This window comes from Coturnix japonica, chromosome 1 (assembly GCF_001577835.2).
Source record: "Coturnix japonica isolate 7356 chromosome 1, Coturnix japonica 2.1, whole genome shotgun sequence".
NCBI lineage: Eukaryota > Metazoa > Chordata > Aves > Galliformes > Phasianidae > Coturnix > Coturnix japonica.
Genome location: NC_029516.1, coordinates 160111180 through 160129953, shown reverse-complemented (window position 1 = coordinate 160129953; position 18774 = coordinate 160111180). Strand labels below are relative to the sequence as shown.

At 42.4% G+C, this 18774-nt stretch overlaps 1 protein-coding gene across 3 annotated transcripts; it reads right to left on the bottom strand.

Moving 5' to 3' along the window:
• Nucleotides 1-1997: 1997 nt before the first annotated feature.
• On the bottom strand, nt 1998-15512 carry GJA3 (gap junction protein alpha 3). Of its 3 annotated transcripts, XR_004305973.1 has the most exons (3): nt 14096-15512; nt 5894-9573; nt 1998-5048 (listed from the first exon to the last, which is right to left on the bottom strand). XR_004305973.1 is itself a non-coding variant. In XM_015852172.2 (2 exons), exon 2 carries the CDS (start codon nt 9554-9556, stop codon nt 8024-8026), a length of 1533 nt encoding a protein of 510 aa, XP_015707658.1. In that variant the 5' UTR covers nt 9557-9573; nt 14096-15512; the 3' UTR covers nt 1998-8023. The 3 variants fall into 3 exon arrangements, 2 of the variants coding, with proteins under 2 accessions (XP_015707658.1, XP_015707659.1); XM_015852172.2 differs by having other exon boundaries at nt 1998-9573; XM_015852173.2 differs by having other exon boundaries at nt 1998-9573; nt 15312-15512.
• Between the last annotated feature and the right edge of the window lie 3262 nt (nt 15513-18774).

Genomic DNA, 18774 nt, shown 5'->3' with positions numbered 1-18774 from the left:
AGACTGCTCAGATGTTTTTCCTTTGAAGAGATACTGAGTGTGCTACAGCCAGCATCTGTAATTGCAGAACACTGCAAAGGACACTGTTAACTGCAACTCCTGGATCTTTGGTTGTGATAAGACACCCCATAGCCATCAGGCAGATCCCTGACACCTCCCGGACACTGCTGCCAGAGCGAGCTCACATGAGCAGGCAAATGTAACATCATGGTCATAAACAAACGTGGACAAATCATATTCAGCATCGTGACAGCTATTTATGACATAACTTCAGCCAGGCTAAACTGTGGTTAGTTTACAAAACTTCGTACTGAAACGAAAACGAAACGAAACTGGTGCTTTCAGTCCTTACTGCTCATTCTGTTTTTCTGTTTTTCTTTTTTTTTTTTTTTTAACCATATTCCATTTTGAGTCACAGGAGTATTTAAAGACACAAAGCAGGAGATACTGCCTGCCTGAAAGACAGAAGCAACTTTATGACTTATACAAAGAACAATTTAAAACTCCCTTAGAGAGCAGAGACAGAAAGGAGGACAGAAACTGCCTAATTAAGAGACCCAGTACAGCAGTTCTATATTCGGTGTTATACATCTCATAACAGAGAATTATGAAGAATTGTAACTACTTTATGATTCTGACTTTCCTCATCTTCCACTGCTTATAATGAAGAAGCCATTTTCTCCTCAGATTATCCAAGACTAATTCAAACAAGAGCAAGTTAGCTTAGGCAAATCATCCTCAGCTGCTTACTTCTGCATTTTGTGCTCCATTTTCATAACAGACCCCGCTAAATAAGCCATGCAAAGCAAACAGTCGGTTCCTCTGTGGGGCTGGATAACTCAATCATAATTATCCCTTAATCTCTGCTCAGAAGACCACAGCATTCCTTAAAGCCAGAATCTTTAGAAGGTTTAATATTGCCAAGCTGGCAAGCAAGAACATGCCATAGCTCGTAAGCGCCTGCCCCTTCTTTTTAGTTTGTGTTTAATTTAGGATTATAGAAGTACAAGTTACATTTTCACATGGAAAATAATATTTTAGTTCATTTTCCCACCATCTACTCACTCACTTTGGTGGATCGTGTCTGCATCATGTAAAGCAGACACAGCATTGCCTGATCACAGAGGGCACCAAAAAGTACTGTACTGACCATACTAACACAGGAGAGAGAAACACTCAGTTCTGCAGGACAGAAACTATCCTGCCCTCCCAGGTCCATGGCACAAGTGTACAAACAATGTTCGAGAAATAAAGTTTTACAAAGAGTCACTTAACCTTGCCCACACTGCTGCTTTTCACAGATAGAACTGCTTGGAAACCCAGGCCTAGCCTCTTCACAGGGTTATATGACACTCCGACATAACTTGTCATTAGTACATTGTACATTTTCAGTGCAAAACTGAGTTATGCTTCTGTGTGCTCAACTGTGAACAGTGTCTATAAGGGGCATATTTCAAACACAGTAGGTACTCTGCATTATCCCCATTTTCTCAGCACTAAAATCTCTTGTGCATTTGTAGCAACAGCCTTATTAGACAAATCAGTCAGGTGGCTAATAGCCTGTACAGGTCAAAAGCAATTAATTTAACATGTGGAGAAAAGAAGGAAGTCCTTATTAACACCAAAACAACATGAGACAAACACATATGTCAAAATAAGAGCCAAGGATGAAACAGAATTCAGCAGAAAGCAGAGGAAAACCTCCCACTAGTTTTGATGTGGTCAGCACTTCGCCCCTCATAACTGCTAGTGCAGGTCTTGATCAGCGGTGTCTTCTGGTCTGTGAGCTTCCTTTGAAGCCAGGAGAGTTCTGAAAGAAGGGTCTCAACATCCAGTTTTCCAACAGATTCACTTCAGCAAGCACTTCATATGAAGAAGGGAAACAGCGGAGCAAGTGAATAAAGGGAGAGAGCTAAATGACTTAACTGTTCAGTCACTCCTGTATTTTGAAAGACTACCCACACAGGCATGGAAATTCAATAGAAAAGAGACAATACTGTGGTACAAAAAGTTTATTTAGTCACGATTTTGTAAACATTTGAGGTAAACTAACATTTACATCAACTTGTTTCTTACAGAATTTAATACACAAGGCACTTCTTGGAAGACAGCACTTTTAATTGTTTGCTGCTTTTATTGTTATTCTAAGTCCACGATGGTCCAGAAAATTCATTATGCTTGTATTCAGATTCTGCCATGTAACAGACAAACATCTGGTAAGCAACAAGAAAGCTCTGAGTAAGCGTTCTTGTGCTTTACAACCTTTTAATTGTGAGATATGGTGTAAATGGGAATAGGAGTGTATCCTCCATGTTAAAGCATGTTCACATTTCTTGCGTAACTATTCAAGGACTGGAGCTCCTGGAATTTGAAGGGGATCTTGCAACAAGCATAAAACGCAAATCTGCAATTTATTTTTTTTCATGTCAGTGTTTTTTGCTTATGCAAATAGTCCCGTTACCTTTACTGGCCCTATTTGCACAAGTAGAACTGACAGATGAAATTGTATTTGCAGGCTCAGAAGCATATTGTTGGCTAGAAAACAAAATATCCACCTTGTTGGTAAAATCTTAAACAGTGCAGTATTTCTCCACAAGTATTTTGTTTGGGATTTTCAACCAGGCTGTAAATTTTGCTCTTGAAAGACAAATGCCACAGCTGATTTCTGTCATTGAACCTCCACGGACACAAAAAAAGGCATATAAATAATAGCAAACCCTAAATTGACTGGTAGTAATTGTTTGTGATGAAGTGTATTTTTCCATAGTGTGCTCCCTGTACAACCAGCTCCCAACAAAACTGTTATAGTAGGTCAATGATCAGGTTTCATTTTATTTAATGATATTGCCTTATATCTGAAGAGTTCCTGTGTCAGAGTAAGACAATCTCCTTTAGGTTTAGCATATTGCCAGAGTCATTCTTTTAATTCTTACACAAATGTAAACTCAGAAAACAATTTCATCCAAATGTGCAATCTGAAATCAAAATCTGAATGTAAACTCCAGAAAATGAAAAAGAGCAGACTTTTCACAAGAAAAATCAAAGTAAATGAAACAAAAATATTCAGGAGGAAAAACAAAAAGAAAAAAGGCCGCCTGTTCAAATCCATGATGTTACTTTATGCATTGAAAAAATTATAAAGTGTCTGGGGGCTCAATGTTCTGCTCTTGCAGACTGTTCTCATTCACAGGAGCTCAGTGAAATGCAACAACCTGCATCAACCAAGGCAGTCCCACAAATCACTGAAAGAGGACCCAAGTACTGATCTGAATTTTAAAGCTTGCTTTAATTATTCTATAGATCCTACACTTTAGTGTGTTCAGACAAGGAAATAATCTCAAGAGCTGCAAAATGTCAGACAGTTAATTAGCTCCATGCCCCTTTATAAATGACAGATATGCCAAGCCAAATCAACCCTTGGCACCACTTTTCACACCTCTGGCTTCTGAATTACACTGGAGAAGAACACAGTTCATCTGCTTTCTCAGTGTGTGCTGTCTATTTTCAAGAAGTTAATATTTTTCAATGGCAGCCTGGATCAACAAATTCAAGGAGCACCTTTATATCTATGAAAAAGCAATAGATGGATTTTCATAGACAAAATATACCACTTCAATAAAGAGAAGGTTCAGGCAGGCTGTTTTCATTTAATCAAAACACAAAGGGAAGAAATGTGTGGTTTTAAATTGTACTTCACTTTCTTTTGTACTAACTCACAGCTGCACTAATTAAAAAAGCTCAGTGACAGAAAACAGCATCTGTGCCCACGGCAAAGAAACCATTTATGTACAGTACAGATATATTTTTCTTATATCTTAGTAAAACTACTGTGAAAAAATGTACTACTGCAATCAGTGATTTGGCAAATATGTTCCATGTAATCACTGTGGTTGGAAGGGGCCTCTGGAAGTCATCTAGTCCAACCCTGTTGTTCAAAGCGGGGTCAGTTAGTAACAGTGAGATGTCTTACTGGAAAAAGTAGCTCAGCATACACCTGGTAACTTGTTCAGAGTATCTTCTTTGTCGTTGCTTTTCTTCATTTCTTTTTCATTGTTTACTTAACCTTGAACTATGTTTAGGGCCAAACAATCTTCCCAAAATCATTCTATTCAAAGAGTAAAAATTAGTGGTTATTTTTTTTCCACTTTTCTTAATATCAGGCATGATTCAGTTCTCCTTCTGCAATAACTGGGCTATGGGTGTGAACACAGTCTTTCAGGATTTTGCTTTCAACCCTCTGTGTGACCAAGCTAAATCAAAGTATCGTTTGCTACCAGCCTCTTCTTTGGAGCTAATTAATGGATAAGAATAAACAAAACTGAAAATTATTAGCTATTATTGACAGTCTGTTCCACAAGTTAGTTGGTGCTTGTACATTTTTCCTAGAACTACAGAAGGTGGCAAATTAATCCATTTTTAATATCAAAACAGGACAAATGCCTTAAATCACTGTAACACTCTCCTTTTGATACACCAGCCAGTAGTTATGTTCTGAAAATGTCTTATGAGACACTAAATACTTTCGATTTGTAATTCTTATTTGGGAAAGAAAAGCGCAAAGAATTAGACCTTATCCTAAGTTTTCCATTAGTTCCAAATTAAGAGCTCTAGTCCTGTGTTAACACTGCATTAGACCAAATTCCAAGCTTGGTCCTTCTGCTTTACTCAGGTATGTGAATTCAGTGAAAATTTGTAAGTAAATATTAATTAATACTCAAATGCTGCCACCTTAATGAGTCTTTTTTCAACAAATCTGATCTCAGATGTGACACAGCAGCTAAAAGGAGTGGTAAGCATTGAAGTGGAGCTCTGCTCAAACAATTACCTGGGCTTCAAGGAAGAAACAGTTAGTGGACTCCAAATGGAATTGCAGGTAACCAAGAAGCTTGACACTGTAGAAATATTTGGTGGAAATTAAACAAGCTGATTCTTAAAGCACAACCTTTAAGTTGTAGCTTTTGCTTTCTCAGACAAGCTCTGCTTTGATGTGGAGGCTGCTGTCACGTTTCTCTTGGGGGTTGTAGAAGAGTTACTTTCTACCCCTGAACCTTACATGGAAAAAAAAAAGAAAAAGAAAGAAAAAAGGGGAAAAAAAAAAGGGGGGAAAAAAAAAAGGAAAAAAAAAAAAAAGATATTTTACAACTTTCCAGCAATTTCTCTGCCTGAAAATACCTTATGTTCCACAAAAGCACCTGAGCTCTCTGCAGGTCTAACCACATGTTAATTCAAAAGGTATCAGTTGATCCTAAGTCAAAACTATCTCTGTTCACAATTTATATATACAATATGGAGGCAGTCCTGCAGGACTCACTCTGTAGAGGTTTCAGTAAGTTAAGGACTGCAAGATACAGGGCTCTATCAAGCAGAAAGTCAGTTTTACTCTCAGGCCTCTGTATTAAAAAAACACACATTTCCCAGGTGGTCTGGAAATACACTCTGGAAAGACTCTGACTTAATTCTTCAGAAGCATGAAAGAAAGGAAAATCCAGCCAAGGAATTTTGATGTACTAATACACAGATGAATTTTGATCTACTAATACACTAATGCATACTGCATTATTTCAGCTGTCTAATTATTTGGCATTTACTTAAACTTAAAAGCCTCTACTACAGATACTACTGAGTCTAAAATTTTTGAGTGCTAAACTCTGCATTTTGTTTTATAACTTGGCAATTTCATCAACTTTCATCAAGTTCAGAACAGCTGCATGGATACAACAGAAAGTGCGATTCAACTTTTGGCTTTCTTGTAGAAAGAGTTTTTATGGCTTATAACAGAAAATCCAAGAGTGAATGCCTCAAGCTGAACACCCAGCAGTAGGTGTCTTTACTGTTCTACTGTATATTGACTCTTAATGCAGTGTCTGCCCCAAGATCAAAAAAGACTTCTCACCTGATTCACTACAAGCTGGTCAATGAAGTCATGAGACAGCATGCCCAGGGGCTGCAGAACAGTACCTCTGACCAAGAGAAAATCTTTGTGTCTATTCAAAAGCAGACCACTTCATGCTTCAGTGGTGGGAACATTTTAACTGTTGAATAAAATAAACACATTCCGGAAAACATTCAACAGCACGGTAACTGGCAACTTAACTGTTTGCTACAGGATGACCCTGCTTTGCCTGAGTAAGGGTTGCACTGCCAGGCCAAATACTTCCAACATGTGAAGGGCTATCCCAGTGTGTTTGGTTGCTCTTCTCCAACTACAGTACTTCCAATTTACAGCAGCAAAAGGACTGACTCTGAGCTTCAATGATTTGGGATTTTGCTTAGAACAGAAGTTGAACCTAATCCTGCATTGCTTTGTACCCAAACTCTCACAAGCCTGCTCCGGAATACAAAATTCTGACTAATTTCTGTAAAAGTATTTGTTCCAAAGAAATGAAGGATTAAGCCTGTTAAAAGGAAAGCTGCACCTTAGAAAAAAATACCCAGTAGTTTCCTCCACACATTTTTTTTTTTAAGGGAAGTTCATGATTTTCAAAAGCAGGATTTTAAAGTCTTTATTTAAGGCCCCAAATCTACACTCGTTCTGGCTCCCAAAACTCCATGTGAATTTTAGTTCTGATTGAATACGGCCTGCAAGTTCCATTGCCAAACCTTGCTCCTTGTTAAAGTGAATGGAAATTCTGCAAGTGACTTCAGTGGGGTTAATACAGACCCACCAGCATGTTGCCCAGATATTTTAGCCACCTTTTCTGCAACACAACATTGTCTAAATCTGTTTTTACAGACTTCTCAGACACTACATATTGCTGTTAAGTGACAGGGTAAATCGTAACAGGAAATGCTGCTTTGGGACTTTGTCACCATTAATTAAGTTTCCTTCCTGTTACATTTTCTTGTAAGATCAAAAATCAAACTAAAATGAGTAAGTACACAGTCAATTAACTTTAAATCTACAGATCAAAATTACTCTAGAAATGTTCAAATACTTAAAAATATGCACTCAAGTTTACTTCTAAATAGCTTTCTTCCAACAAACTTAAGCTGGTAACTAATAGTCTAAAATGCAGAGCTCTACTTCATCCTATTGATTGTCCATGGGCAACATATAGGGCCACAATGTACTGAAACCATAATCCTTGCTTTCTGAAGAGAAATTGTTCTGTGTAATCATTTCTGAGGTGTGTGGTTTACATTCCTGTCCTCTTCTAAGCAATTTCATAAGTCATCTAAAATTATAATCAAGCATGCTCAAATATGTTTGTGGGCTTCAAAACATGATGTGATCATGGTTGGTAAACACTGGATAGAAGGTCAAACTGAACACTTCCTAACAGGTCAAGAGTTAAAAAAAAAAGGAAAAAAAAAAAAAAAAAAAAAAAAAAAAAAAAGATGAACCTCAAAATGATACAATCTAATACAGGGGTTACCTAAACTTTGCCCAGCCAAGAGGACCACATTGGCAATTTGCCATGAACAGAAAGACTTCCTTAAGTTGTGTTATATGGAAGAGACTGCAGTCACCTTGGTCTTTAATATGGCAAGTTGGACCAGAGAGATGACAGGTGCCAACAGGCAGTGTGCCATCCTGATGTTTGCCATTGGGCTACACGGGATTTAAAAGGCAGAAAATAAGTCATAGTATCTGCTCACAAAGAGCTTATGTGAAAAGGCTGGAAGTGAAGACAAGGGCATGAAGGAGATGATGGGCAGGCACGTGGGCACTAGGGATAGGAACATTTTGCTCAAATGGAAGTCAGCCTCAGGGCACATGACCAGCTACCATCACCACCTGTTACCTCTGCAGGCCTCCACCATGGCTGCCCTTGAGAGATCTGCCATGGAAATTAAAGGCAGCAGGATTGGTCCCCTGGCCTATGGGCTGCGCTTCGGCCACCCCTGACCTATTAGAAAACGTTGCTATTTTTCCCCACTACAACTCACAGAGTGCAAAAACAGCAAGCATCAAAGTTTGAAACCCAGGCCTTCCCACCCATGCCAGGCCTGGCCTCCCCGGGGAAGGTCCCCTGCCCACTCTGCCTTCTGCCACCTGCTCCACTGCTCAGCGGTAATCACACTACACGGCCAAGTCATCTGACCTGGCTCTGCTGCTGCTTGACTTACTGGCCCTGCTCAAACGCCGTGTGTCTACAAGCAGCGGTGGCTCATGCATCTCCACGGTGGTGCAGGTGGCCGAGATGGGCCGTTCCTCCGCCAGCTCCTCCTCACCCTCCACATCCCACTTGCTGCCACTTGCTGCGCTCAAGCTGGTGCTGCTGCCACTGTTGGCTGTGGTGATGGGTGGCCCAGCTGGGGGTGGGAGAAGCTGCTCCAGGGGCTCTTCTTGCTCTGGAAGGGGATGCCGGACACTGCTAGGGGTGGAGGAACCTGCTGAGCTGGAGGGTGCCTTGCCTTGCTGCTCAGCTGCCATATTGACCCAGTTCTGCTCGGCTGCCAGGGCGTTGCTTTTGCTGTTGAAGTAGTTGATGACGGCTGGTGTGGGTGTGGGGATGGGCGTTGGGATGGTGACAGGAGTGGAGACAGGTGTAGGGGTGACGGCACGGTGCCTGTTCTCTGGAACTGGTGGAGCAACAGGGTAGCTTGCCATGGAGGCAGTGTTGGAGGGGGGTCGTGCCCTAGGAGCAGCTGCAGCATAGTAGGGTGCCATGGTCACCGGAGCCAGCAGCGGTGTGACAGCACGTGTGTCAGGCAGAACAGGAGCAGGTGCAGTGGTTGTTACCACCACGGGTGGTGCTGGCGGTGGCAGGGAAACTGGTTTGGATTCTGCTGTTACCATGACCGGGGCCAGTGTTGTGACAGGCATCTCGAGGCTGTACTGGCTTGTCATGCCCTGCTTAAGCTTCTTCCACCCCAAGTGATATATCTCAAGCATGTTCAGCAGCAGGGAGACAGAGGCCACCACCAACATGAAGATGATGAAGATTGTCTTCTCAGTGGGTCGTGAGATGAAGCAGTCCACAGTGTGTGGGCAAGGTGGACGGCTGCACTGGTAGACTGGCTTTAGTTCAAAGCCATAAAGGAAGTACTGGCCCACAATGAAGCCTACCTCAAACAGTGTCTTGAAAATGATGTTGAAGATGTAGGTACGAAGCAGAGCACCACCCATACGGATTCTACCGCGCTCATCACGGATCGGAAGCTTCTCCTTTCCCATTTTGATAGGAGGATCCTTGAAGTTATTGCCACCTCCACTACCACCACCAGACGCTGCTGCTCCTGGGTAGTTGTTGTCTTTGACACTTCCTCTCTTTTTCAGTTCTTCTTTTTCTTTCCTCTTCTCCTCCATGCGTACAATGTGCAGCACGTGGCCCAAGTAGATGAGGGTTGGAGTGGAGACAAAGATGATCTGCAGGACCCAGAAGCGGATATGGGAAATGGGGAAGGCTTTGTCATAGCAAACATTTTCGCAACCAGGTTGCTGAGTGTTGCATGTAAAGTCTGACTGCTCATCTCCCCAGACCTCCTCAGCAGCGGCCCCCAGCACCAGTATCCTGAAGATAAACAGTACTGTCAGCCAAACCTTGCCAATAACCGTGGAGTGCTCCTGTGCATTCTCTAGCAGCCTCCCCAGAAAGCTCCAGTCACCCATCGTCTCAGATTTCTAACCTGCAATAAGAACATTAAGCCAATGTTAAAAAATACTGTTATTATATCATGCTGCAGCAGAACAGCTTGTTCCTCCATAAAAGAGGAGAATATATTTAACTGTACTCCCTTTTGCAGAATATTGCACAAATATGTTACAAATTATGAGGGCTGCTTCAAAAGTAATGCGTTCTATCTCATTTTTCTGGCTCATAACATCAGAGGTGGATGTTGGTGGGATGGCAGCAGAGGCTGAACCTTCCCACCAATTTTCTATTGCATTTTGTTGCTGTATGACAGATGGCAGCAGAGGGGCAGTCTGACAGAATGGCATCTGTGTGGAAGTGCATATGAAGCAAAGGTGTGGAACTGTATTCCTCCGTGTGGAAAAAATGGCATCCACTGACATTCATCAACGCTTGCAGAATGTGTACAAAGACCAAACAGTGAATGTGAGCACAGTGAGGCAGTGGGTGGTGCACTTCAGCAGCAGCAGCAGCAGCGGCGGCCATGCAGATGGTTAGTGCATCCACTAGCCAGTGCAGCTGTAAACATCTGTACACAATGTCCAGCACGACAGATTCAGAACTGGAATTTCACCTGAGGTGCGTCTAACTGCTCCTGCCTACTTTTAGGAAAGAACAGGTGAAAATTAGTTGAGTTCATCAGAATATTCTAATTATAATGTGACTGCACTTATATTGTGGCGTGACACAAAGTCACTTATTTGTCATCAGGACTTAATTATTGGAGCACTCAAGAAGCCAGTAATGTCTCAAGTCTCTGCTATTTTAATACTGTACAAACACAAAAATTCTTATTCAAAACCTCTAAAATTTACAGTTTAATTCTGGAACGTGCACACCAACAAGCATGCCCTCCAAAAGAGAATAACTGAATAACTAGGAATATTGGGGGAAATGATAAATATGAAGGGCAGTGGTTTAAAGGTTTCTATATTGTTCTTCCCCTGTCCTGTCGTTTGTGGTTACTGAGCCACATGTACTGAAATATCTATAAAATTAATTAAAAAACAGCAACTCGGGGCACTTCAGCAGCTGTGCACAAGGAAATGAAATACGATCTTGCTTCTGTGAGCTACAAGTGGTGCATGTTTGTAGTGGTTTCACCAATTCACACATGCTTCCCACGGTCAGTTCAAGGCAGTGATGTAATTATCATTTGGGAAGGCTTGAAGAACAAGGCTATATATTTTCAATAATATTCTTGTTAGCTGTCTTCAATTGAGAAATAAGCTATAAACTGCTGGTAACACTTCTGGCCTGTTTCTGAGTGAAATACATGTAAAAAGTACATTTCATTCACCTAACAAACACAAACACACTTTCGGCACTGTCAGAAACGTTTAGTATTTATAGTTTGGATACAACAGTCTAGAGGCAAAATAAATAAATAAAATCACTGTCAGAAAAGATTATGCCTTTATTTTCTTTAAAAATCTCAAGATATTTTTATTAGTGCAATCAAATTACACTTCACTCTCTTCACTTGCATGCACTTCTTGTCTTTGTTTAAGTGCCTGTGTGCTACAGCTCCCAAGAAGAGGAGTTCATCACTATGTGTAGAAAAGTCACTATTATTGGTATTTAACTTATTGTTAAACAAACAACAGTGTCACCGAAATTCAAAAGGGAACATTTCCTAAGTCAGCACCAAAACCCCTTCAAGCTGTTGGTTAAGGCATTTACAGTTATTTTGTTATTTTTTGTATAACTTAACTTTACTCTGAAGAAGTAAGAAACCTGTAAACGCACAATGATATATTTCCACACAAAAAGCAACATGCTGAAGCACTTTTTATGCCCACAAAGTTAGCTAACAAGAACCTCATCCACAATAAAATAGATTTTGATATCCTGCAATAACATTGCCTTTAATATTGTAAAATTCCTTTTGCAGTAAAGCATGATAAATTGTCAGTTAAGTTATTAACAAGTAAATGCTGACTTTGTGCAGTCATGTTCCTGGTCCTCACCTAATTTTCATTACATTTCATTTTATCTTAATATATTCAAGGTGTTTTTAAAGAACATGGTTTTGCCCTTCGAAGTACTAACTCAAGACTACATAAACACTGATAGGATACTATGTTTCTTTAATTCAGTATGTTTTTATATTTTTCAATTTTAATTTTATGGGAGGTACAGTATTTTGGATGGAGGAGGAATTTTAACCTTGAGAAGTATTAATTTTTCAGGGAATGATTCCTTCATTTTGTAACTTTATTTTACTCACAGCCATCTAAAGATACACTCAGTTCAGCTCTATCATAATGTTCTTGGGGAACCTTCTTATTTTGAGTATAAAAGTTGCAATGTAGGAATAACAAATACAGGGTGGATTAAAGAAGTTTAACATGATCACCAGTTCAGTTCTTGGATATGCTTAAAAAGCTCTTCTAATGCTTACATTAATTAAATGACTTATTTTAGAGCCTGAGGATTCATGCAGTACACACAAGGAGTGCATAAGCAGTGAGCAGATGCTTCATTGCATCTGAACCGTGCAGAGGTGACAACCTTGATGTTCGTTTTACTGCTGGCTGCAGCAATCACTGCCTTCCCAACAAATGCCTATAAGTAAATATGGGAAGGATATCATTTCCAAAGGCAATAAAAAGATACTTATCTCCAGTGGCTGGAGAGATTGCAGAGACCCAAGTCTTCTATCTTCTTTCAGTGTTAATATATTCTCCAGTGAGCAATTCTTAAAGCCAGTGCAACTCATATGAAAATAACAGACAGTTTAAAGGGGTGTTTTGATATAAAAGTAAGATGAAATGACATCAGACTAAACCCAAGGGCTCACAGATCTCACAGAGTTTTATTTGAGTTGTCACCATTAGGTCCAACAACAAAATACCTACATCATATTTAAACAGGCACTACTCAGTATTTCAGCTGAGAACGGTTCCAAGCTTGCTCTGTAGTACTAAACTTCACCTGAACAGTACTACTTCCAGCACTGCTGATCATGCTTTCAAATACAAAGGCAGGAAAATGTTTAATAAAAAATTAAAGTCAAGAAAAAATTACTTGCAAGGGAATGACAGAATTTGTGTCAGAGAGCACATAGTATGAAAGGCAAGGAGTTCATCTACCTAGGGATAGTTCCATAAGAACAGGGAGTTATACATATTGGTTGTGTCACTTAAAAATCACAGAATCATAGAATTGCTCAGGTTGGAAAAGACCTTAAAGATCATCAAGTCCAACGATAGCCTGAGCATAGCGCCCTAACTAACAACCCTCCGCTAAATCACGTCCCTGTTACGACTAATACTGAAAAACTGGCAAGTTATTAAAAATTGAATGGAATTATGCTTAAGAATTAATGTTTTACCATTAGCTAACAAGTTCAGTACAAGTAAAGTTGTTTTTGTGGATGCTGTGTGCTTCTGTGAGCGTGTGTGATAATGAGCAAGAGAAAGAATATATTTTAAAAGCTGTCATGTTAAAGATACCTATCTACACGAGATAGATAATCTGGCATTTATAAGCTTGCCAGTTATTATTTCTATTTGTATGATCCTGCCACAGAAGAGGTTCATCATCACTAAGCATCCGTTGTATGAAATATGATATCATAATTATTTATGACGTTACTCTTACACATGCTTACGTATGCATATACACACATGCATGCACATACACACAAATGATTACATAGCTATATTAGCTGTATTTCCTTATGGTGACACCTGCTCTACTTAAGATTTTATATCGCTGTCAAACCTAGAGAATCCTTCTAAGCAATTATTATGAGCAATTATTTTGAGACTAATGCATCTCTGTCAGCACATGGTTTCTTAAATTCAGCCCACATCTCCTTTCATTTCTTTTGATGGTCTGTAATATCTTGGAATTTGCTTTTATATTCAAAATCACATACACTTCATAAACCAGTATAAAGAAAAAAAATGCTGCTAAAAGAGAAAACATAACTTGCAATATTTCCTTGTTTTTACAGTAAATTATCTTTTATAGTAAATTATAGTAAAGTAAAAGATGTCATCTAGAACAAAGTTTGTGGTGGACCGTGTCTGGAACATGTGAAGGGAGAGAATGAGCTGCTGTAATTTTCAGTGAAACCTAATGGCATTTGGTCTCATACACATACATATATGAAACAACAGCTGAGGTTTCATAATTGGCTTTATGAACTTGTTGTTAATGAGGGCTTGAAAGACACCTTGCTCAGTGTAACACTGAGAGGCATCTAAAGTCATTACACTTCAAAAACTTGTGAGAAATGAATCCCCTCTCTTAAACATAATGGAGCCTTTTCCTTAAAACTAGGCAAAACCTCTTGACTTCATTGAAAGTTTGGCTCGAGTCAAGGAAAAGCACAAGGAGCTGAGCCCAGTACACTCCACCTGCAGAACTCTGTTCCCTGCCATAGTAAGTCTCTGCTCTGATTCATTGCTCACAGGAGAAAAATAGGAACAAACCCCATTTCCTTTCCCAGCATACTAAAATGCCACCTTACAGCTCTACTTTGGTATTAAAATACAGTGACTTACCAATAGAACACTGAAAGGTGAGGAGAGTGTGGAGCTACCGGGGCACTAGGAGTGGCCGTCGAGCACGAAGGGGACAGTCCCTACATCGCAAGTGAGTGGAGCGTGAATGAGACAGATCTGTCAAGTGTCCACATACCATCAGCCACATGGATCCCAAAACTGCACAGTAAGGAGCGTCCCACCCCCCGCCCCAGAGTTACGAGGGAAAGAGGAGCTCTGCTGCCAGTTCAAAGATTCAAGACCCTTTTTCTTTACAGAGCAGCAGGCACCCAATAGACAGGTTGAAGATGGCACCTCATGCGAGTCCCAGTAACTGCAGGGGAGGCAGTGCCAGGTATCCTCTTCAGACTTCTTAAAGGACTTTTCTGCACTATCAAAATCAATACAGTTTGTTTTTCTAGTTTAATTCTGAAATGCTCCAGAGGGATTTTCCCTTCTCTCTTCCAACTTCCCTTAAAGGGAAACTCAGCATCTTTGGCTACTCTGTTCCATTCCCTCTTCAGGTCTGTGCCCGGCTCTTACACAACTCATTCACCACACTCAGGACTCCTAACAGCATCTTGTGCTAATATGATTTCCTGCTTTCACCCTGCTCACACTAATAACCGTTTGCCTCATCACATTTTCAAAGAATTCCAAAGAACGTTCCCTCGTTTCAAACACTTTCCGCCCCTTTGAGTCCTCAGTGAGCACGCGAGGAGCTGCGCTGGTTTTGGTACCTCTCGGAGCGGGGAGCGAGCTCTGTCCCCGCGTGTCCCGTGGGAGCTCAGCCCTCCTGCTGTCCCCGGCTGGGGCCGCAGCCCGTGGCCAGGCAGCAGCTCGGCGCTCACCCTGGGACAGTCACAGGCGCTTTGGGTCGCTTGGTCCGCGCTGTCCTCCCGCGAGGCGCCTCTTACAAGGCTGGATGCAAATCCGTCTCCGCTTTGTATTTGGAGTTAATTCGACTCCTAGGCTGGAAATGCGCATCAATGCTCAAACGTGAGAGGCACCCTTAGGGCAGGAATGCCATCCCCTACACGCACAGTGGGGCGGGCAGCAGCGGCGACCATCCCGGAGCACACGGCGCTTCCCTCCATTCCCGAGCTGCTGCGGGAGGTTCGGGCGCTTCTGGGACAGACCCCGTCCCGCGATGCTCCGTCAGCACGGGGCACGGCGGAGGGGCTGAGCTCCCGCTCCGTGCTCCAGGGCGGGCACCCGGCCGCGCCGCTCTACTTACGCGTTGCGGGAGCGGTGCTGTTGGGAGTAGCAAAAGCTCGGCTCGTTGCGGTGAGTCCGGACAGCGTCCGCTCATAGCTCAATTAGCTCTGGGGAAAACAAGCCCGCAAAGCTCCGCTCTGGAGGCGGAGGAGGCTGCGGGTGCCCGGCGGGGCGGCCTCGCCCTGCCCGCAGCCCCGGCTCCCCTCGGGCCGCCGGCGACACGCGGGCGCCGGGCACACGGACCCAGCGGGGCGGAGCAGCGCCACCTAGTGGCGGCATCGCGTACCTGCAGGCAGCGGCCGGAGGAGTTTGTGGATGCCCCGTTCTTGGAGGTGTTCAAGGCCAGGTTGGACAGGGCCCTGGGCAACCTGATCTAGTAAAGGTGTATGTTTGGTGGCCCTGCCAGGCAGGGGGGTTGGAACTACATGATCCTTGAGGTCCCTTCCAGCCCGGGTCATTCTGTGATTCTGTGATTCTGTGTAATAGTCCAGATAATTTGCAGGTGGTTCTTGGAACTTTCAGCTCTATTACCATCCTCTACGTTTTGGTTCAGCTTTTGTATGTTCTTGGCTGTTATCCTGAGAAAAGAAAGCATCAGGCAGGATGACTGTGTTGGCATTTACACATAAGTTTCAGTTGGTAGCTACTCTTCAGTCAGAGAGAGGTGAAAATTCAACTACACAAGGTCATAACAAAAAACTTCAGCCCAGAGGAGAGAAGGCTCCAGGAAGACCTGATGGTAGCCTAAAGTATCTAAAGGGAGTCTATAAGAAAGAAAAGGACAGACTCATCTGCTGTCACGGGACAAGGGGAAATGGTTTTAAACTAAAAGATGAGAGTTGTAGAAGCAAAAAGGATAGATAACGATAGTGAAGCCCTATGACAGGTTGCCTGGATATGTGGTGGATGTCCCATCGCTGGAGACATTCAAGGTCCAGCTTGATGAGGCTCTGAGCAATCTGATGGAGCTGAAGGTGTCCCTGTTCAGTGCAGAGGAGTTGGACTAGTGTTCTTTAAAGTTTCCTTCCAACTCAAACAATTATATGATTCTATGATTCTATTGGAGAAAAAGATTTGGGATCCTGAATAGCCATGTGTAGCAGAGGACTAGTGGCAAATGGAAACAAAGGGTCCACATCTTTGCAATGCTTGGTTGCTCCCTCTTAAACCTTTTATCTGGAAACACTAGAAAGGTCTCTGCTGATCTAAGCAGTAGTAGTGGCACAAGGACAAATGACTAGAAGCAGAGATGAGGGATATACACAAAACACCGTGCTGCCATTACTGTAAGGGAAGTAGTATTGCAGTGTGGATCCTGAAGCAGTGGGGCGTGAGTGCAAAGGAGGAAGCTCTATAAAATGGTGAAAAGAACTCAGATCTCGTAGGTCAAGAAGACATATATTAATCTTAGGCTGAACCTGAGCTGCTGCCCTATAAGAAAGAAAGATCTGCAGATGAATATTGATGAAAAGGAGAGTTTTACCCCATGCTACTTCTACTGTATGCATCTGTTTTGCAGTACAGAAGAGGATCACTCATTCCATATCAGTGCCTCCAAATGCAGTTAATGGAAGCAACTCTAATCTGCAGTGCATATCTTTAGCCATAAACAAACAACATCAAAGTGATACATAGCTTGACCGTGCTGACTGCAATAGTGCTCACACAGCCTCAAAGGGAGCGACGAATGCCTTCAGTTCAGCGTGCTGGGACAACCACCCTGCATGGTGTGTGAACGGTAAGAACTTCGCCTGCCATGCCGCTGTGCTACAGAAGATGGCACTAGAGGTATTTAAATGCTGAGAAAGGCTACTGCCAGTGGGCAGCGGTTCAAGCAAGAAGCGCTGAAGCCTTTTCTTCCTTCCTCGTTTTCTACAAAGGAATTATTCTTGATTACTCAAAAAATCTGGAGCAGAGCTGGGAATGGCACTGACATCCTAGACTGGCGTCTCAACTGGCAGAGAAGGCTTCCTCTCAAAAGAAAACTGTGGGAAACCTCCTGCTACAGTGATAAATCAGGCAGCTCTGGGGTATGTAGAATAGAACAGAATCTCATGAAGAACAACACCTTTTATCATTTGGTTATGACATGAAGCTTTTTTTTTTTTTTTTTTCCACACTACCAGCAGAAAAGTGAAGAAATAAGACAAATATTTGTACTTGGCATATATTAATGTGGGCCACAATCCTGGCAGAAAGCTAACTGAGCTGGAACAACAAAGCAAAACAGAACAAAAAAAGGCAGAGTTCAAAGTGTTCTCTGCTGAGTTAGTGAGTTAAAGCAGCTCATACAGCTGTTGAGAGGAGATTGTGTTGGAGCAAGAGAGAAGATCGATAGTAGAAAGGACTAGAGAGAAGGGAAGGTACAGAGATGAAATAGGGAAAAGGTGGGAAGGCTTCTGCCTTTCTAGTAGCAGCCACCTGTGAAAATACAGCCATAGGCTGTGATTTGAAATTGCAGTGTGTAGCAGTAAATGCAACTTAACATGTTACCCTTCTGCTCACTCCCAACAGCTTTTCTTGCCCTATGTCATAGCCTACTGCCCCACAGACATGTAAGCATAAACATTTGTTCATGAACTTTCCCTGCAAGCCAGATCAAGGCATTGATCCAGCTAAAAATCAATCCAGGAAAGAAAATGCTTGCTTTTATACCAGTTAAAACAGTCTTTCAATCCAGCACTGACTGCAGCTGCGCAAACAACTATGCTGGCACAGTAAATGCCCTGTAGTGGAGACACTGTGTTCGATGGGGAGGGAGAGAGACTCAGATGGAATAGGAATGAACAGGAAGTGATAAAATCACTGTAAATACCTTAAATGAGTGCTACTACTGAGCACAGTGAACAGCAAGGAATTGGCTGGACATTTGCACTCAGAGGGTTGTGGTCAACGGCTCAGTGTCCAAGTAGATAAGCAGCATTCCTTGGGGATTGGTGCTGAGACCAGTGCTATTTTACATCTTTGTAGGCAACATGGACAGTGGGATCAAGTGCACCCTCAGTAAATTTGCTGATGACACCAAGTTGTGTGGTACAGTTGACACACCAGAGGAAAAGGGATGCCATCAAGAGCAACCTGGACAGGCTTTAAGGGTGGGCCCATGCCAGCCTCATTAAGTTCAACAAGGCCAAATACAAGGTCCTGCACATGGGTCAGGACAATCCCAAACACAGACACAGGTTGGGAGAAGAATGGCTTGAGAACAGCCCTGAGGAGAAGAATGTGGGGGCACTGACTGATGAAAGACTCAGTGTGAGCTGGTAATGTGTTCCCACAGCCCAGATGACCAACTGTATCCTGGGTTACATCAAGAGAAGTTTGACCAGCAGCCCGAGGGAGGTGACTGCACCCTTGATCTGCTTTCCTGAGGCCTCATCTGGGACACTGCTTTCAGTTCTGCGGCCCCCAGCACAAGGAGGACATGGAGCTGTTGGAGTGGATCCAGAGGAAGGCCACAAAGATGGTCAGAGGGCTGGAAC